The sequence below is a fragment of the Sipha flava genome, unplaced genomic scaffold, assembly GCF_003268045.1.
Source record: "Sipha flava isolate LNK unplaced genomic scaffold, YSA_version1 572_pilon_pilon, whole genome shotgun sequence".
Classification (NCBI taxonomy): Eukaryota; Metazoa; Arthropoda; class Insecta; order Hemiptera; family Aphididae; genus Sipha; species Sipha flava.
The window spans coordinates 63,054-85,718 of record NW_020273552.1 but is presented as its reverse complement, the minus strand read 5'-3'; the positions used below and the strand labels follow the sequence as shown (position 1 = coordinate 85,718).

At 32.6% G+C, this 22,665-nt stretch overlaps 1 protein-coding gene across 1 annotated transcript in view; it reads left to right on the top strand.

Annotated features, from left to right (window-relative positions):
- LOC112691163 (CD151 antigen) overlaps positions 1 to 22,038 on the top strand; it is a 36,474-nt gene extending 14,436 nt beyond the window's left edge. Inside the window, exons 2-7 of the mRNA XM_025565312.1 lie at positions 14,206 to 14,292; positions 14,423 to 14,614; positions 16,475 to 16,645; positions 16,703 to 16,798; positions 19,529 to 19,663; positions 21,877 to 22,038. Of these exons, the coding sequence (XP_025421097.1) occupies positions 14,215 to 14,292; positions 14,423 to 14,614; positions 16,475 to 16,645; positions 16,703 to 16,798; positions 19,529 to 19,663; positions 21,877 to 21,924 (720 nt within the window). The 5' untranslated portion in view covers positions 14,206 to 14,214 and the 3' untranslated portion in view covers positions 21,925 to 22,038. The remainder of the gene's footprint in view (positions 1 to 14,205; positions 14,293 to 14,422; positions 14,615 to 16,474; positions 16,646 to 16,702; positions 16,799 to 19,528; positions 19,664 to 21,876) is intronic.
- Positions 22,039 to 22,665: the final 627 nt, after the last annotated feature.

Below are 22,665 nucleotides of genomic sequence, written 5' to 3'. Positions count from 1 at the left end.
CAAACGTCTCGAAAAGGATCTAAAGGTTTGTACACTCGTGTAAAGATACAAAAATACGCCATCATTTCGGTAGGTGACATAGGTACTTTTCTTAAGGAAACCTGATAAAAGTTTACGAGAGCATTTCACTTACAGATTCATTAAAATAAGCTACTGATTTACAAGACAATTGTCGCTTAACAGGTTAACTGCCACGTGTACCAGATATGGTACACTGTAGTATTTCCAAGTAACGCATAACATTTGTTACAATGTTTGTCAATTTCGCTAAGCTAAAACAATAACAAAATAAGATTTTTAATTTATGCTTTAAGTATTTGAATAGTATTTGTCAATGATTCCAGTGTACCTTAAATAGTACACGTAGCACGAATGTAATGTTCAGCCGTGTACCATAACTGGTACACTTAACAATATTTTATTAACGTTAAAAATTGCTGTGGCAGTTAACCTGTTAAGTAGCCCTTACACGATGTATAATATTGACAATTCAGATTGACATATGCGTCAATGTACTTCAATCTACTCGTTATTATAATCACTATAGTATTTATTAAAAAGGATTAACATCAAATATTGATACGTATTTTGTTTATTAGAGAGGATGGAAGAATAGTATTGTTTATTCGTAAAGAGTTGGCTACATACCTTATTATAATTAGTGAGTGTACTTGAAGAGCTAATAACGTCTATTATGCTAGTTTAATGTGTGAACTACTGATGGAAGAGAAAATGTTTAAATATTTTTCCTAACGAATAAATTACACGGAGTACCTAATATTTTTCATGTATTTTGTATTCAGATTTTTTTTTAGTTTCAAGTATTATTGAAATTCGTAATGTACACGTCTTCTTAAAGGTAAAATTTCGTTATGTGTAAATAAACTTTTGTACTTTCTATTCGTATTTAAAAAATATACACATTTAATATTATACGCGGTATACATTGTAACATTATTCATTTATATATGTATACATCCCGAAGAAAGTTTATATCATATATAAATATTTTTAATAAGCGGTTGGGGTTAGGTGATACAATTTTGTTTTTTTTTTTTTTTTCAAACGAAAATGTCGAAATACTAATTTGTACACAGTTTGTTTGGGTCAAGCACACTATAAAAACGCGTTTTACCAACGGTGTAATAACCGCGTTCGTCTGGTCGTCTACTAAATTATACGGGACGGCCAGTAAACCTAAGCGAAACGAAATGTATTAATTCGGCTATTACGGCGGCGGCTGCTGCACGTGTATTAAGCCATCGAGTGGCTGCGCGAAACGTGTTGTCGGGGGAACAGAAGAAGAACTACGCAGCAGCAACACCGACGATCATTGCGTTGCACAACGAGACAAAACAAATAATAATCAATATACGAGTAGAAAAATTCGAAAATTGTGCCCGGAGAAGTTACGCGTTGATGGCTGTACACGATTTGTGTATGCAATACGCATTTGTACACCGTATAATAATCGTGTAACGTTGCGTAACGACGTAGAAACATAAAACGATAATCTCGGGAATAAAAATCTCAATTATAATATCACAGACGCTGTGAAATTGCCAACAGTCTTATTGTTAAAGGCCGATGGGATATGTTTTTATATTTTTACCGCACAGCGTAATCGCTTTGACCCGTCGACGCGTGACAGGACGGTGCGGCACGCGTTCGCACTGACGACGCGACGGACGGAGAGAACGATATTGTTTTTCGCCGTCGCTTCGAAACGCGGAAAATTCCAAGTAGAACCATCGTGTAGCCGTCGCGTTATTGTTATTGTCGGCGGGGGGAAAAAAAAAATTGCCAACGCACAATACCGTCTCCGTATTGTAACGCGACGTGTACAATACTATTACGATTTAAATTTATTATTATTATTTTTGCCGTTATTATTGGACGCCTCGTCGAGGTGCACATTTTTATTCGAACCGAACGCGATGCTCGTAAAAAATATTTTGTATCGTGCAGGGTATCACCCGCACGGTGAAATAGAATAAAACTCCTTCCGTTTCGAGTTCCGCATCGTATAAAAGTACATCTTATCAAATATAATTATTATTATTATTTCTTTGGTTTTTTTTTTTTTTTTTGTTTTAGTTTTCAAGCGCGCGCTACTATAAAACTATTATGCGACCTTAATCGAACGTAACTCGGTGAATGTACTTGTATACAGTACCTTTTTTTTTAATGCACACGGGGTCATTGGGATTTAAAACGTTACGCCGCGCATCGTGTTTCTTGGTCAGTCATGGGTGTTTTTAAACAAATATTTTTAAATACATTCGAAGTCGTAATAGTTCTTGTAAACATTTATTAGATTTCATTGCCATGTTTCAGTCGACAGTAGCTTATGATTTGTGCGTGTGAAAAGCTTGGAGTGCGGGTTATATTAAATGCATCGGTAGCGATGGTTTTCTGTTTCTGTTTATTAAACGCGTATCATGGTCATGTTTTACATTTTAAACGTCTCCACCGAATTGACCTATTGATGCGATAAGGATTTTTAAAATCGATTTCAACTTGTGATTAAGTTTATTTGAGAACAACTTCTTCATTTTTCCAATTGTTTCCACTAAGCTCTAAACATAATTATCGCATTCATTTTTATATTTAAATTGGTTTCAGTGGGGATTTTTATGATGTTTTATGTTGCGCACGTGATGAGCAGGAGTAGAAAGTTACAGTTTCCAGTACTCTTGATCATTTAAATGTACCTATAAATAATATTCACTGCTGGTTTGATATCATAGTCAATGCGATTCGTATAACGCGAAGAAATTCATCATATTAATTATTAATCAGACATATCTTCTTCGGAATGCTAAACTCTTAGTGTATCAGTTGTTTTATTCTATATAAAACTCATTATCGCGACAGAAAATATAATTTGAAGCACTCAACGCCTTCAATACGTAATATAAAATCATGTAAATCGATCGAGAATACTAAGCGTTGAAATATATTTGACAGAAAAAAAAAAACGAAAAAATTACCCTATTATTCCACTATACGGTGGTGCATTTAGATTCAATGATTAATTCATCTCGGTAGCGTCGATTCCCTATGTCTTAATAATATTTTAGTGGCGGGTGCGTCGGTCTAGTGTCCAGTGGTTAGTGACTCAACAGTGGTGAATCGTCGTGGTTATCGTGAACCATAAACAAACACCGGTTGGGGTAGTCACACGTAGTGTCATATTTATCTAATAAATTCGGGTAACGCAAATATTATTAGGCTTCAGTGTCAAGGATGGATCGGCGGCGGGGTCAGGTCTCGTCTCGTTTTCTTCGTGCCCTACCCGAATTGTTTGGCGCCACTGGTTCATCTGCGTGCACTCCTGGCCGGCTGCGAATTCGTGTGCGAGTTATTGCAGCGCTGCGTCGCGATGTACGCCAGCGGTATAGCCAGGATTTTATTTCAGGTGGCTGATCAATTTTTTCAAAACTTTTGTAGCGACTTTTATGGATCATTAAAATAATTTTTAAATTTTCTTAATATTTCGGGGGGGGGGGGCTGCAGCTTCCCTCAGCCCCGCCCCTGGCTACGCCACTATCGTACGCTATAATTTTCGTGGCACAATCACCGGCACGCGAACACTAGTCGCGGCAGAGTTTAAGGTTTCCGTGTGCGCACATCGAAAACACTTATTCAAATGACGTACAGGTGCCGCCGGCGGGGCGTTCTCGATCGTACCGAGCCGAGAGAGACCTTCGAATTCCTTTCGAACGACTGTGCTGACGCGCATGCGATATCTCGTCCGGCAGCAGCTATTCACCTCGTCGTGAAAAATGCTCGTGTGACTCGGTCCGTACACGGTGGCGACGCGGAGATCGACGGGGATGGATAACGTAGATTAATGATTTCGTTGATCGAAAAAAAAAAAAAATCACGGGAAAACGATTGTCACTCGTAGACTAATATTGTTTCTCGTGTCGCTGTACCTTGCGAACAGAAAACGGGTAATACGTTTTTCGTAAAGAAAAGTTAATAGGTGGCATTGCAAGTGTGGTGTACCCGGCTACACCCCCAGTTTACCTGGCACAGGCCTTTCGTGCTTTTGACGACATATCCAGTAATTTTACTTATCGTGTACTACGGGGACAGCCGTTTAAGGATATACGCACGACAAACACTCTCGTTCGTCGTGTTTCCCGTTTCCGGCCAGCCTCGACTCGGAACGGTTTCGTTGCACTGCTAAACCGAAAGGCGTAACGCAACTATTATACGTAGTATGTCCAATAAATATGCGAACTGGTTATCTACAGCAGTCGGTGAGTCAAAGTACGGCATCGTACTATTCTGGGCACACTTTACAACTACTAATAATACGACAGATACCGGCCGATCGTCGAAACATAATTATACTAACAGCACACGTATAGTTTTGATCAGTTCTGAGGACTTAGAGGGATGTTTGGATCAATGGAAACGAAGATGCATTGCTATGGACGGAGAGTATTTCAAAGGAGATAAAATTGATTTATAATAAATTATGACAAATAAAAATTTTATTTAAAAAGTTCGCGTATTTATTGGACATATTACGTACAATATATAAAATTAATATGGACGTCGAAATGCGGAGTGCATCATTGCCCTGGAATCGGATCAATTATTGTTGTTTATTCGCTGTACGCGATTGCCACACTCGTAGGCCAACTCGACTCAACATAATTCGTTCATGAACTGGTTTATTTTTATTCGCATTGTATATACATTTATTTTATTTTTTTTCGTTTAGCATTACATAGCCGATACAAAACATACAAACCGCTATTTGAAATTCAAAATGTTGTTCACGGCGTAATATACCGGTTTATTTTGATATTCACGTGCACTAAATTATTGATCCATTTTATTTTATTTTTATTTTTTTCCTAACGTTTTTGAAGGACGACTTCTAATGCGATATTTTTTATGTACTTACGAGCGTGCGCGATACGTATTACGATACACAGTTTACGTTTTCATCGAGTAAAAATTATCGTATCGATATAAACTTTTACCGCGTTCGTATTAACTAAATACGTTTACGATTATTCTCTTTAACGAAACTCCGATAAACATATCTGTTAATTACGAATTTATAACGTTTCAAATGGTTTTGTTTTTACCAAACACGTACACACAAGTCTATTTAAAATATACATAACTCACAATCATCAATAACGAAATATATAACGAAAACGTATTTTATTGCTCCAATATCAATAATTGTATGTAGATACTCATTCACCTAGTTATTATTAATTGATTTTCCTTAGCCTCAGGAGATGTTAGACTATAGTGATAATCGAATGCACGTGGTGTATTTTTCGAGTATTTGATACAACCATTAGTACCACGAGCTAATTGTAATTTATTAATCATTGTGATTTTATTTTTTTTTAAATTTGTTTCACTTTGTTTCAACAAAATATCTTTACTGGTACATCTCGACTGCAAAGCATTATGAAATATTGCATTGCAACATCGTCTAAATTAAGAGTGAACACTAAGACTATAATTTAATTCCTCACCGTACCCGTGTACGAAAATGCAATTACAATTAAATTACCTCGTGCGTAATTATTTAGAAAAAATGTCGACATCATTTTTGTTTTTGGTCAAGTGTAAAACGTTTCAATGCATACGTCGTTCGTGTAGTTAACCATTTAATGCCCACCGCGGAAAAGATGATCTAATACATCTTTGAACATGTAATATAAGTCCAGACAGAATTAAAAGAAATATTACATCGTAAACCATAGAGTACGAGTATTGTGTTAATCCTACCGCGAAATAATAATTGTGGGGTATTATTCAACACTTATAGCAAATTATGATTGTGGAATACTTATGGATGGAGTATGTAACGAATAACTATAGTATTTAAAGAAATAATTATATACGTAGAATAATGTTCGATGAACTTCGATTTTGTGAAGCGCCTCGTTACTTTTTACAACGCGAATTAGGAAGTTCAATATTATAACTGTATAGTCTGGTGCATCTATAGTAAAATAATATGTTCGTTTAAAATAATTGTTAAATATTGTGAGTAAATCGGTGGATAAGATTTATTTTTTAATAAACAATATCTCGGTAAATCAGTCGAGGATTTTACCATGATTTTCCAAACAGTCTTGTTAATAACGTTTTCAGTATTAAATGTCCAATGTGTAAAAAAAACCACGATTTCCGACATAATATTAGTCGAGTAAAATAAAAGCACTATATACTTGAACACATTATTCATTTTTACTGTTTATTTGTGTAATACTAAAATACATTAATCTTTACCGTTTCACTTTTATGCATAAAAAACGAATGCCGAATCGATAGTAATAACGTTGAAATACCGTTGGTAAAGCAACGAACATATGAACACGCGTAGTGCGTGATTTTATACAGTTGTTTTATTTTCATACTTACTCAAAAATATGTGAGCCAGTTTACATGGAATTTCATAAAATTTACATATTTATAAAAATTATATGACGCATTCGCAAAACCATAATATTCGTCAAAGCACAATTGTTTTGCACGCATCGTCGTTGTCGGCACGCCCTCGCAAAAACAGTCATTACCTTTTAACGTACTCCGAAGAAGTTATAATAATGCAATTTATTTTTCCTATCGTACTAATATACATTTTTTGTATTATATCGTAACAGAATAAACAATAATTTTATGATTATATTATATTAGAATTAAGTTGCGATGTATTGGTACAGTAATTGTTAAGGTCACTTTAATATATTTTTATTTACACATTTTCTGGAACGATATTGAAACAATTTAAATAATACTACTAAAGATAAATTTTAAGTTACAGAGAAAATATACAATTCTTGAATAATATAACTACTAGATTTCTTTATTATAAATTTTCATATTTTATTTTACTTTTATTACGTAATGTTACTCTTATATGACTCTCTCTTAAAAAATATGTACATATTTACTATTTTTTTCCTAGAAAAGGTATAGCTTTGAGTTACATATGAGAATTTTCTCGTCTTGAATCATTGCAGTAATTATACGCTTTAGAAAGTATAATCCATAATCGGAAAACGGTAAATTAAGTTGCTAGATATATAGATAAAAATAGTCAATGGGTATCTACATGTAAAACGCTATTGAATAATATTTGGAAGTGTAAAATTTAATAAATACATAGTAGCTTAATATATTTATATTTAAATACAACATGTGATATGTTATTAAAAAATTACATTTACATATTAATTAATTGCAAAATACAACGCGAAGTACAACTCAACGTAATTCATTGCACTAAAATAATAAAACAATAAGTTAGTAAAAGGAAGGTCATTAATATGATATGAATATTTTTTTTTATTCCAAAACTATACTTTTCTATAACTAAATGCAATGAATTTTGAATTATTGTGTTATAAATGAACAAATCACAAAATAATACATTTGCAATATGTACGGTAAAATAACGAGTTTGCTTCAAAATATCTATTTAATAGAAATTTTCTATACAGAATTAGTTGAAACAATATATAGCTCAGTTAAATGAGTTATCGTGATCGACTTAGATATCGAGCTATTTTTATTTTTAATTTGTGCGTCGTTTTTATAATATTATTTTTTCAATTGGTATAGGAGATACGAAGTAACAATAATTAAGTAAATATGTGAATCAGTCATCATTTTGTAAAATTGCATTTGTTGAAATAATCGACATATTTTATAGTACTAGAAATAATCGTACACGGGTAGAATATAGTCTATTATAAAATATTTAATTGATAAAAGTATTTTCAATGAAATATAATATATGTTCATTCTTTTAATTACATTAAGAATGTGTACATAATAAAAATAATAATGAAATAAAACAATTGGAAACTTAATTTCCTTTAATCAAATTGTAATTTGTCTGTTTACGAACTGATATCAAAAAAATAATTTAATTATTTAGTAATAAGCTTACACTCCAAAGTAAAAAATATTTTTATTTCTTTGACGAACGTTAAACTTAATACCGAAATGTATTATAACTAAATAATGACACTATAATGCGAGTATATTGTTATTATTTTTACTCTATCAAAATTCTATAACGATCGATGACGGCGACCTGTATGGATTGTGGTTTATCGTGTCGAATTACTCATTCGAGTTCAGCGGTCTAGGTCGTTGTATTTACACTATATAAACATTCGGAAGGCGATTGTTATATTTTTGACGTTTTTAATTGAACGCAGTTGATCGACGACAACGGTTCCAATGCCACTCATGGTTCGTAACATGATGTGTTTTCTTTCTCTTTTGCTCTGAGAACATAATAGCATTATAAAAATCGTTACGATTTACGTATAATGATATTAAGACTTTCGATTATAAACTAAATCCTAAAAACGCGGTTATCAGACACGTCTCATTGAAAATCGGAAAAACAATACTGAAAGCTAAACTCTCGTCTGCCAAGTGCCGTTGTCAATAGTATGTTATTCATTTTATAACGGACGACTGCTGGCTAGTATATTACATACACAATGGACACACTGTTCTGATTAACTGATTAATCCCTCCCAATCCTTGCCGGAACGAACACGTGATGTATAAAGCGTTTATGCGTATCAGTAGTTTAAAAATGAACGCGCCAACGGAAACGTTACATTAAAGTACGTATATTTTTGATATCAAGAATTTGGGAGCACAATGTGTAAGACTTTTGTTGATGAATTTTCAACGGACGATATCGTTAGATTGGTTCCTCTTTCACTTACTATACCTTCGAAATTTCATTCGCGCTCGATTTAAAAGATACAACCGCAATAGTCACATCAACACTTAAACGCTGTGATCTTCCGTTAAACACTAGTATTTCTGGTTAGTATTGATTCGCTAGATATTTTCATATACTTATTGTACGATTGGAGTAATATGCAAAATGTAAAATACTCGTTGTTGATTGTTGACATCCTTCAGCAGAATATTTTCACAAAAGTATCCGTGTAACAGTCGAGCGTGTGGTCACATTTATTTGTTGATAAATTAAATCGTAAAGTTTCGAATTATTTTTATTGCGAATACACACATAATTGTCGAGCAAAAGCGTTGTGCGCGCGATGTTGGACCGATGTCGGGAGTATAAGACGTGTATAATTTTCCCTCCAAAATCACGCAAGTTCACCGAGTACACGAACGTGTCGGACGTCGAAGAAATCGCTCTGGGACCTGCAGAGTTTGGTGTAAAAATATTCAAATATAATATCGACCTGACGGACGATCGCGTGATGGATAGTAGTAGACGTCACATTCGAATCCGTGTACCGTATTACGCGGCGAAAATGTGACGTAATGTTCCGCCGTCAAAGGACGCACATAACCGTAACGAACTGTGTGTCGGCTGACTGAGGCCATCTTCTGTACACACGTATCCGTACAACGCCCGTAACTCGTCCTCATCGTTTTCCTGCTGGCGTTAGCTGTAGTCTAGTTTGACTAGTTTGACTGAGTCGAACGCGAAAACTATGTTTGAAATGTTCAAAAACAGTGAATTAGCAGTCCATCGTACATGCGTTAGAATTAGAAGACGCGACGTGGAGAAGTCCAAAGAATGTGGGTACACAACTCTTGGAGAACGATTCTTGTTGTTCGATAAGCTTTTCCGTGTCAATGATTCAACATGATGTAAAAACGAGGAAAATAAATCAATAATCCAGTGAGTACTAGAAAAAATGACGACTGTCGTTTGAAAACGGCGCGGGGAAAATAATTCAAAACAGCCGTACGTCATGCAAACGCGTATCGTAGTCTCGCCGTCAAGGGATCGCGGACGACGATGCTCGGAAGTATTATCGCCGCTACCGGAAACGAACGATAAACGACCGTCGAACGGACGCGGTCGCGGACGACAGGAAATCAACGAAAAACGTGGGAGCGTCCGACGCGCGCAAATATTATCGTCCGCGATATCTGAATAATCCATCGAAAACAATACACATCTCATGGTAACCGCGACGGTTTCTGTTAGTTCTGACATTTTTAAAATCGTTCTCGGTCCCAGGATTTTAAAACTACGAGTGTATCATATTTGCTGCCTCGGTCGACCATTATATCCCAACAAATACATGCTTTCGTGTAATATAAAATGCTTTCGATAATGTTAAAAATAACGATTGGTCACATTTTACAAAATTAAATTATGATCGATAGTATTTCAATACATCGCTATTATGCCATTATTCCTCTATAATTATATTTTTTATGTTTCAAAAATATATCAAATCAGTGAAAAAATAGTAAACGTAAAAGATTAAAAATGCGTATTTCCGAACAATTATTTTTATCCTAGTCCGTATTTGTATCCTTAGTGTCCTTAAGATTTCGATATTTTTGACGAAAATATTGATATTTATGATAAAATACCCATAAAATGCAGAAGTATTTCTAAATAAACTTGTCAACAGAAAACAAACAAAATTCATATTTTAAAATGTTATTGTATCAGATATTATGTTATAATGCACATATAAATATATATTTTTGTGATGATAATATGCAATATTACGTTTTAACGGCCTATTCAGATAAAATTTCTCTTGTTTTTCCATCGACGTAAATATTTTGTATGCAAATAGTATTCATTTTTATGAATATTTTCTGAATAAAATATAATCTGTATGGCTGTAAGTACCGGTTTTGGACACAATTATGATTATGACATTCGTGAGATTCTGTGACGGTATATTTTTAATTTATAAAATTAATTTTTATGATAATTTATGCACCGTAATATAATTGTTGGTGTGTTTATTCAAATTAGATACTTAATATTATTTTTTGATTTACATGAACTACTTACTTCAGCAGATACAAATCAAATGATCAATTTAAAAAGTTGATTATTGAATTAGTTGATATGATATAATATACAATTTAATAATTATACGAATAACAAATATATTTTTTACCAAGTTAATTTGATTTAAAAACTAATCGTCCAATAAACAAAACTATCGAATTATCAGATGTTTGAAATGATTATATATTATAGAATACGTTATTTAAGGTGATACAAAATATTAAAATAATAGGACTACAGGAATACAGGATATGTCATAAATGATGAATTAGGTTAATTTTTATCATTAACAATTACTCAATAAATTCAATTAAAACCCATACAGGTGGTTAGTTACAAATTACAGTTATACGTTACAAGACTGTCATTCAAAGAACTTGATTTTCAGGTAAAACAATTATCGATTATAAGTACTTATTAAAAAAATTGTATTTTGTTGTAACATATCATTTTTGAAGAGCTCTCATTGACGTATGAAATCGAAACAAAAATTTACGGAGAAAAATATTTTATTTACTAACTCTATTTAAAAATGTATACTTAAATACCTATTCTTACGTGTGCGTAGAACCCGGGGCATATCTCGGAACATGATCATTTCGATCTTATTGAAGTTCTTATAGAGTGTTTTTGGTTGAATTTCCCAATGGTAAACGGTTACAATGAACAGCAAGTACGTTAGATATGCAAATTATGACCGAATTTGCAACACAATTGTATCGGAAAATACTCCTCGTAAAAATACAAACGTAACCCGATCCAAGTCCTAGTGCCTACACTGAAACGTTCACTGTACATCATGACAAAACAGTAACATTAATGTAATAATACTTATATTTGATGAAATTCTCGTTAACTATTAAATTTAATGTTATCCCGTCACGACCATAAGAATGCCGGTTGCGTTTAATTTTTTTTAATAAACTCAAAGACCTCGGACAGGGGCCATGAAATGGACTAGTTCTTTTTTTCTTGTTAAACAGTGTGACGCGGAAGACTGTCGCCGTCGTCATTGCATTCGACGATTTGCCGCACGATCTGCGGTATAACTAACTCGGCGGCGGCCGTTTTCTTGCGGAATGTCCCTGAACGTTATGGTTGGAGATAGTTTATTTTTTAAATTCGTCCGAAGGAAAATCAAATAATTAACCGACCGAAAACCTTGGTGTTTCATAAATTACTTCTTGCCCTTACGTACCAAATGCAATTTAATTACGATCATAATATTTGTCGTTCCACAAACCTTTCAACGCTCTCGTCCGCGAAACAATGAAATTTGTCACATATCTGTTCGTTTATCGAATCATGTGTACAAAAATATAATAAGCGCACTACGAGTTTACATGCAGAGTGTTGATGTGTATATAGACTGTCGACTCGTTTTTTAATCAATGTTGAAATTTACACTCCAATGGGTTAAAAATATACAGAATTATAACGATTTATATGAATTAAAATACGATGTAAAACATGAAATGTTTTGTTATTTTCATTTGAAACATTATTGCATACATGTTAAAACCGTTCGTGTAAATTATTTATTATTACGCATTGTACGAAAACATACGTAAATACTAAAAAATTTAAATCAATTTGCTAAATAAATTATTATTATTATAAATGTCATTTTTTATATAAGTGATTGTATATGTATAGAATATGAAAACAGTTTTAGATTTTATTTAAATTAGCAAACTAAAGAAATATATTTTATTTGATATACTTCCAGACAAGTATACACCGTTCTAATCTGCGCGAAATTTTCGGAAAAAACTGCGCTCTACGTATCAAAAGAAGTATGAATAGACATATTACTAAAAATCAAAACGATATGTTTGTATAATTTCGCAAATGCAAACTGTAAAAAGCCATAATAAAATAGGTACAATTTTGTTAAAAATACTTTTCAAAAGTATTTCAAATTATTTTTCCCGTAATATCTTTAAATATTTTTTGTCGATAACAACATTTACATATTTCGTCACCTCATCTCGTCGACAATAAGTAATTTCTGTAAAACTGAAAAACCAAACTAAAAATCTTGTTGGAAAATTTTGTATTTAATATTTTAAAATACAAAATATAATAATAAGTGTTTGAAATATATTTGAAATATTCTGTCCAAAAATATTTCAAATGTATTTAAAATACAGAAAAAGTATTTGAATTCTAATATTTAAATATTTAACAAGTATGGATAGATATTAATATAAATATTTCGTTATTTTCAATGTTATACTATTATAATTTTAAAGGTAAAACAATAATATTGCTATACATTTAAATTATGCAGCGTTTCAGTTAGACATTTGTCATTTTTTCGCAATTTATTCCAAAAATCATAAACAACCAAAAGTTCTTTTGAAATAGATGGCTGCAAATGCATGAACTTGCGCGTTCATTATGTTCATCGTCGGTGTGCCCGTGTGCACACGTGATGTGTTGCCAAATAGATCCGACTCTTGATAAGTTACTGTATTATTAATATATGTAAACATTTCTCTTGATCTTTGGCATAACTCAACCATTTTCTGTGTTTGCTGTCACGAATCGCACTTAAACACAATACGAACGTACATCATTACATCATTAAGACATTCGATGGTTACCATGACATAAGCTAAGCGATCTTATCTCCGAAAACGATTACGTTGTCCACGCATTAAGTACCTATAACGCTCACGAGTCGTCAAGCTTGTAAAAAAAATTCTATAAACAGCATTAGTATGTTGTTTTGGTGCATATTTGACTTGTATAATGTTCATAAACTTGCGTGTATTATTTTGTCCTACATTTTTTTGCGAGTAGTCCGTTAAAACTAACACATAGCGAATTGCGTTAGAGCCGCGATTATTAATTATCACAGTTATCTATGTTTGTGGATTATTGTCTGTCGCAGAACCTTTCTAAGGATAGGAAAGCAACGTCCGGGTTCTTAGGTTCTAAGGAAACAATATTATTTCTATTCTAGTAACTATATCGAGTTCAAACTACATAGTTTCTCTAAACTAAAGATCCATAAAAAGTTTTTGAAAACAGCAACTACGTCACTACATAAAATACTAATTAGTAATAACTGTCATAATAAAACTATTACTATGTAGTACGTATATTTTTGAATAAAGCACTATATGGTCAGTCATTTTTATACTAAACAAAATTATTTTGTATAGTGCATGATGATAACCGGCACTTTTGTACATATCAGAAATTCGCACAAGTACGATTTAGCACTTTGTACGTAATTTGAACAATAACCATTTAATGTATTTGTATTGTACTTTGTTTTTTGGTCTTTGTTATGATATTTAAGTACGAATTACTCGGGTTAGCAATTTAAGACAGATTTTAATAATTGTTTATGTTTTGTTCTATAGAAATTCAAAATGGGGTTCGGTTCCAAAGACGAGTGGTGTGGATCCGCCGTTAAGTACAGCATGTTCTTGTCCAATTTCATCATATTTGTGAGTGATCCGATGTTTTATGAGATTTTTTTCATTCTCTCGCGGCAATACTACTATAGTTTCACATAAACCCGCTCGTTTTCTTTCAACAAAATGTTTAATCATATTGATCGGACGGTATTGCTTGTAGATCGGAGGTATCGTGCTTGTGGTCATATCGGTGTACACCCTGTATGACAAGTCATTCATCAAAGAACTCTTGGGCACCAACCTGTTCACCGGAGCTGTATACGTATTGATCGTCACGGGCATTTTGTTGTCGTTCCTGTCGTTCTTGGGATGTGCAGGTGCTGTAAAGGAAGTCAAATGCATGCTGCTGACGGTGAGCAAAATTAACTTGGACAGACGGACAAGCCGTAGTGACCCAGCTTTAATACACCAAGGGAAGAAGGGTGGCAAAAAAGAAGAGAAAAATTAACAAAAACTTTTTTTGTTCTACTTTGTTTAAAAAAAAAAACCGTCTCCTAGTTCTTAATTACATTACAATTTAACGTACCAATGTTTTCAAATAACGATTGAATACTAAGACGCAGTGGCGTAGCCAGAGGGGGGTCAGTGGGCTATACTCCCTTCAATTGACCGTATCAACATTTTTGTATAATTATACTATTGTTTATTTCATACATTTGAAAAATTCGTTGCACTCGCTTTTGCTCTTAATTCTTATCAATTTGTATGATAGTAATTGTATTTTCAACAAATCCGAAAATTTTGCAGAATCGTGTAGGTTTTCATAACTATTCATAAATATAAACGATTCCGCAAATTCCATATATATATATATGCAGTGTTGCCGTTGCCGTAACATTAATTTATAAATGCTTAACGATATTGATGTACATACAGGTGTTTTGATTCATATAGGTACTAGTAATTTATACATGGTGATAATAATAATTTTAAAAAAAATATTTATTTTATTATTTTATTTTATTGTAAATGATATTGAAACATATTTTAATCATAAAAAAATAAACACAAAACTGATCAGAATCGCAATAAAATAATTATTAAAAAACAGTAAATTTTAAAAATAAATTGATTGTTGAAAAAATTTAACTAATTATAATTAGTCATACACTTTTGCCATGGTATCTATGGCTAGTTATTGATAAACATTTGAATAAATTAGAATTACTATTATAAGATTTATACTCATAATATGCCCTAATTATAGTTGAAATGCGTTCAGTTTTGTGTAATGTCATCTTCTTTACTCCATTAAAATTAACTGTACTTATTTTCATTTCTGTCTCAGCCTTTTTCAGACTTCGGATTTTAACGATCGTACGGCAACGCTGTATTTGAAATCATGCGGAATTGTGTATATATACACAATATTTATAGAATCGCTTATGTTTATAAATGATTATGAAAATTTACACGATTCCGCAAATTTTGTTGAATCGTCATCCCCACCGGCAAAGACGGAACGCGTTCAGAGAAACTCGATTTAAAATATAAATACATATATGGTATATATAGTGTCGGCCTGACCATAGGCTAAGCCGCGAATGTATCAGGGGCTCCCATTTCTAAAGATTTATAAATTATCATGATAATCATTGTAATTTATATTTTATATTGCTTTAATTACTGGTAACCTTTAGTGAACTAAACTACTGTTATAAAAAAAAAATCAATTGTACAATTTGTATATCATAAGATAATATTTATATTATTTATATAACATATAAATAATATCTTACAAATAAAAACCGAATTTATATGCTTTATAGGATGCTTAGAAATTGAATAGAATAACTTGGTTATTTAATAAAATAATGAGTTACATACCTTACCAGCTACATATGTACATCGTTACCAACTAAATGTATTTTAATGACAAAATTAAAAACAATTATAATACGTGTCGATGTTTTTTTTTTTTTTAAATATTTCAATTGTAGTAAAATTTAATCAAAATAAAATGAAATACGATATTTACATTTGCATTACATTTTATGAAAAAAAAAAACATTAATAATAATAATAATAATTAATCAAATGAAAGTATTGAAAAACTCATTAAAAACAATAACAGTTGAGGTACATGATAATATCGCAAAAGCACGAAGCTTATGCTGTCGACTCGACCCATGTCCGTCCGTCGGAGCAGTGGACAATGGTTGACGGTCGCCGCGTTTACGTTTACATTGACGTTTGGCTCGTATTGTTGCAGTATTTCATCATACTGTTTATCATATTCGTCGTGATGCTGGTCGGAGGGATCCTGTGCTACGTGTTCCGCCAGAGAGTGCAGACGACCATGCAACAGGAGATGCTCAGAACCATTCGGTTCTACGGCGAGGACCGGTCCATAACGAGGGCGTGGGATGACCTGCAGGAAGGGGTGAGACCGGGCGGCACGGCGTTCGCGGGCTGGCACTAATCGTTTCTCTCGTTTCAGCTGCACTGTTGCGGCGTCACCACCTACGATGACTGGCGGCAGTACAAGACCGACGGGATCATTCCCAGCAGCTGCTGCAAAGAGATCAACGGAAAGGTTAGTTTGTATTAGAAAGGTTAGGTTATCCGTCACCCGACCGGTACAGCCCGTCCAGCTCGTCGTCGGGCGAACGCGCGCAATTAGAGTAAAACATTTGGGGGGGCTTCAACCCCTCCCATATATTTTTCAATAACTGCTTCTCAGAAACTTTTTTTCCATCCTTCACCCTCTATAAAAAATTTGCTTATTAGAAGGCAAGTAAAACTTAAAAATAAAAATAAATTTCATTTTTTCAGTAGTAATCACATATATTTTTTTTTATTTATCAGTATAATAATATAAAGTTCTGTATGGTTTTTTAGGGGGGGACTTTGAATGTTTTTAGGAGGCTTAGCCCCTCCAGCCCCCTCCTAATTGCACCTATGCTGTTGCGCTTTAAAGAACGGTTCAATGAAAGTTAGCGGGTGACGCGTTAGTTTATTTCGCGAGCGGAATATTGTTTCGTGCCGAGAGTTAGGACGACCGAACAAAAACGACAACGTACTCCTGGGAATCACGTTGTTTGCAATCCGCACCGGTCGAGATTCTGGCCAATTGCTGGGTTCTCTCTAGTATTCGTGCGTAGGGTTGCCATACATTTTTAAGGCGAAACCGGGACAAAACAAACACAGCATTGAATAATATAATTTTTATATAACTTTTAATATATTGAGGGTACCATTGATGGCTAGCAATATAATATTTAAAAATATTTATGTAAAATAAAATATATTACATATTTATATATGTAAATTACAAATTATGATTTTGTTATATATTGTTCATCGATTACGAATAAAAATGTACATTGAGATAAAATAGTCGAAATTAAAAATTAAGCAATTCTACATTTCCTCTAAACGTCTAAGCCAGTACATACAGTCGTCACGAAAACATTTTTCGGGACACCAGGACACGAAGTCCAAAACCGGTGACAACCCCGGTTTTCCGGGACGTATGGCAATCTTAATCGACCGGCTTGTTGCCGTTTACTGTGTACATTTCGGATGGAGCGTAATATTCGTTTCGGTATTCAATCGGTATCGTCACGATAACGCGTTCGTGGCCATTCGATTTTCTCACTTGACGTCGAACATCAAGACTGATTGTTCCGATGCATTCGGTTATTGTTTCCACTGATTATCGAACAAGAAATCTAGAATTACTTCGTGTGGTTTGAAATTTACGCTTACTGTTTTATAAATGGTTTTATACTTATTTTTCAAAATTTAAGACACCTCATACCAGTGGCGTATACAAGGGGGGTGTTTGGTAGATATGACACCCCCCTTGAGTCGTATCATATATTACATTATTATAGGAATATAGGTAAATCGATAATACAATATGAAATATAAAATAATGCTCAATACTAATTACATATATACAGGTTAACATTATCGCGATTGCGACAAATACGTGACGAAAATTATTCGTTTACGTTTTCGTGCAACACAAAACGTTTAATAGTAATAGGTATTGTAGCATCGAATATTGATATTCGAATAGTCAAATATTCGAATAATTTACGGTAAAGCTATCCGAATTCGAATATACATTACATCTCTATTACAGACATTATGTATACATATTAATTAATTAAAATAAAAATTTTAGTTTGTACGTATTATATATAATATTTAATAATTATAATTAACACCCCCTTCAGAAAATCCTAGCTACGCCACTGCCTCATACCTAGTATATAGGTGGTAGATATTTTATGAAACGTTTTTCTTTATCATTTTTATATCAGTCGTTTTATAAATTCTATACTTTTCTTAAATTACGTCCCTTATTGAATCATAGACGTATAGACGTAAAGATTAGAATTAAAAAAAAAAAAAAAAAATTGGATTCGTTTTATTTTCATTGTGTTTTGACGATTTAAATGTTTTCAAAGTACAATATACCTAAATTAACTACTAAGGGTTACTAAACAAACATGTTAAATACATTTTTCATTAACTTATACTTTCGATATTAGTCGATTTAATAATAAGTTAATTTCATTATTTTATTAACGTAGTAAAAGGTAGACCGAAGTGTAAAATGTCTTCAAATAACTTAAAATTGATTCGTTTTTATTTGTCAATAACATATACGGTATGTAAAAAGGTTATTATTTATTAATCAAACTAATAGTTTAAATTTTCAATTGTTTTTGAATTTAATACGAAAGGATATAAAGCGAAACTTAAGTGCGTTTTTTCATAGTTTTTTAAACCACGGTTAATGAATAATTTGAATGAATAATTGATATGAGTTTAATATGAATAATTCGTTCTTTAATATAAAAAAAACATTATTTATCGAAGGAAAAAAATGTTTCGTTTTTGTTATTGTGGTAAAATCAATTAATATACTATTTAAATGAGTTATTCTTATTAATAAATGGATGGTTTATTATAGTAAAACGTTTAACAAATAACTAAAGCACGAGTAACAAAGTTAGTAGGTACTAAAACTTTGACGACGAACGCGAGAGAAAACTTCATTTTTGCATACTTGTTGCATATTTTTTCACTGAATATTTCTGAAGTCGTGGACCGTTAAAAATACATGTTCAACGATTAGACCATTAAAGTTATCTAATTGAGTAAACATAATAAACACTTTTTATGCATACATCTGTTCGATCTTTCAATGCGTACGTAAATCGAAAACATTAAAAAATCAGTCATTATTTCAGGACGCGGTACACGCGCGTAAAAAATTTTTTCTTCAAAAACGAACTCGTTTTTTCAGAGACAACCGTGCGACAAGAATTTCCAAGCAAGCCTGCAGATATACACGTCTGGCTGTCTGAACGTGACTACGGCTTTCATGAAGGACAACGCGACTACCGTCGGAACCGTCGGGATCGCCGTGTCGCTGTTTCTGGTACGTAAAAACGTTGTTTCAACCTTCGTACGATATATATATATATATACATGCCCTAGAACAGTGCCCTTACACAATTGACGGATGTCTAATCGTTCCGTTACAGCTCACACGGGTATCTGTAAGAACGTCGTTGTAACAATATACATATTATTGCTCAGAGGTAGAACTAGGAATTTTTACGCAAGGGGAAAATGTTAAAATTATGCCCTATCATAGACCAATAATCAAATACTCTTCTCGAAAATTTTTTTCTAATAATTAATATACAATCGTACTTATTGAGTTTTAACCTAATTTGTATTTAACAAAGTTAAAAATATTAAATTAGTTGTTAATAATTACAAAAATTACACCTTCTAAAATGTTACGCTCGGGGATGAATCCCCGTCTTCCGCCCTCTAGTTCCGTCCCTGTTATTGCTATCGATTACACTGCTATAGCTGTGACGATTCTTAGGTGTCTGACGTAGGTAATTTTCGTGTAAACTGCTCAATGAAGACGCGTTGAACCGGACGAGCAATGAACACGTACGTGGGTCCGCTCGAAATTAGCTTTGAAAAATGTTCATCCATTGTCGTACAGGTGACCGAACGCCGGCCTAAAAGCTCGTCTTTATGATCTCCGTGCAGTTTAGATGGATTTTTTTTAACGTTTCGCTCCCGAAGTTCTTTCGTCGCGTCACTGAAGATATTATGTAACTAATTGCGTACGCCATACGCCCATGTAGAAAGTTGTACTTGTATGGCTGGTCAGCCAAAAAATTAGTCTACGCCACCGTTGCGTAATATCGGAATACTGCATTGCACTGTTTATGAGTATGACAATAGTTAACTTTATAACTTAATAAGGGCACTTACTGTAGAATACACGAAAAATTAACATATGTTTATCGTAACAAAAACAACACGAAAAGCAAATGAATAATTATGGAATCAACGATTTTTAAAAATATGTGATATTTTTAAAATACTTTAAGGTATCGTCATATTTTAAAGCGTAAGATTGGTAAAACGGTCAAATATTTTGCCGACAGCGTGCATACACTTTTTATTACTTTTTATAAACACCAAATACACTTGTAATAAAAATATTAACTAGGCCTCGGAAGTCTGTGCACTTGCAATCTTTTTTTTACTCTTCGCATGTATTGCTAAGTAGGCTGTATAATAGTTCCATGGAAGTACGAATTAAAATCTAAACATTTTTATTGCAACTTTATGCAGTTTTTGAAATTTTTTCGATTCGATTGCAATTCTGTTGATTTTCCTATATATATTTTATACTATATCCTATTATATATATATATATATATATATGAATTCATTTTAACTTTACATAAAAAATAAAATAACAATGGGAGCCGTGTCAGAATAATATAATAAACAATGGTTATTTCAAGCTTTGTCTATTATAATGACAGTGATGGTAATATTATTTGATAAGAAGATGCACGAGTTGTACAACTTGCTGCCCTCAAATCGGAGATTTTTCGAGTTTAAGAACTTAAAAAAATAATTTATCTTGCAATGCAATCATTTTTAAGGTAGACACACTAATTTGTATTAAACAATAAAATAAAAAATTTTTAAATGTTGATAATTTTGTTTGCAAGTTATTTTAATTTTAAAATATTTTGTAAAATAACTCAAATATTTAATATGCAGTCTTAATACAAAATTACTTGTACATTTTTTTTTTTTTATTTAATTATTTATGTAAATAAGAAAGTTAATGGCAACTTTTAAGGGTAACTAAGTATTTTTATCGCAATAATGCAAATAATGCAATTTTTAGGTGCAATTTTGGTTATTTTTTACTTCAATAAAGCAATCAATTTTAATGTTTTATAGTATAATAACTTTCGACAAAATATTTCATTTAAGTCGATTAACGATTTCTATTAGTACTTGGACTATTCGCTACATAAGATTTCCTATTGAAAATATTAGTCCTAAAACATAATATTATATCAGTCCATAAAATTCTATAAGAGTGACGTTATTACACGAATTATTACAATTTTTTTTTTTTTAACTGTTCATCATTCTTATCCCGAACGGACATGTTTACGCCGATCTGTTACAGTAAAACGGCTAATGTGGTATATTAAAATATATATGTTTTAATTAAACTGTGTACTAGTGGATTCAGTTATCATATTTTCATTATTGCTTTCCTCGATCGATTAATATTATTATTATTTTTTTCAGATTTTCGGTTTGATCTTTTCGTGTGCGCTGTTCATGATGATCGTTTAGAAAGGAATAACCGATGACATTAACCAGCGGAACAACCGAAAACTCATAGTCTCGAAAAACAATTACACAAAAATAGCAATTCACATGGGGGGGGGGGGGGGTTAAATTTCCGTATAGAAATAATTTTTAACACATTTTCGGTCGTCTCGGTGACGATATGCCAAAAAAAAAAACCCGACCAGCACGATTTGTAATTTTCTAAAACATCGCAGTTAATCCGTTCACACGAAACAAAATCAATGACCGAACAAGGAATGCCCACTGCCTGCGGATCTTAATAATTAAGACCCACAAGCAGTGAATTATTCACGTTCTATATCAAATATGTACCAGGTTTTCACACATATTGTACCCCGTTTCACCATCGTTCCGCAAAAATCCAACCGCCGTTCATCCGATGGCAATCTAATAAAAAGTCTTCGCTATGTACTAAAAATTTTCGTTCTCCACTCAATGTTGTACTACGAATTGCGTGTATATATTTAATTTTATTGTCTATATCAGTGGTTTTCAACCTGGGGTTCACGAATCATAGGTTTGGGGGTCGCCAAAAATAATGGATGAAATTACTTTTCCATATTATTTTAAAAAAAAAGTAAATTATTTATTTTGTGAAATTTTTAAGTGTAAATTAATCAAAATTGTTTATCATGTAAATATTTTATCAGTAATTAAATCAAATTTTGATGAATAAAACAATTTTTTTTTATGAGGGGTCACAATACAAAAAAAAAAATTTGG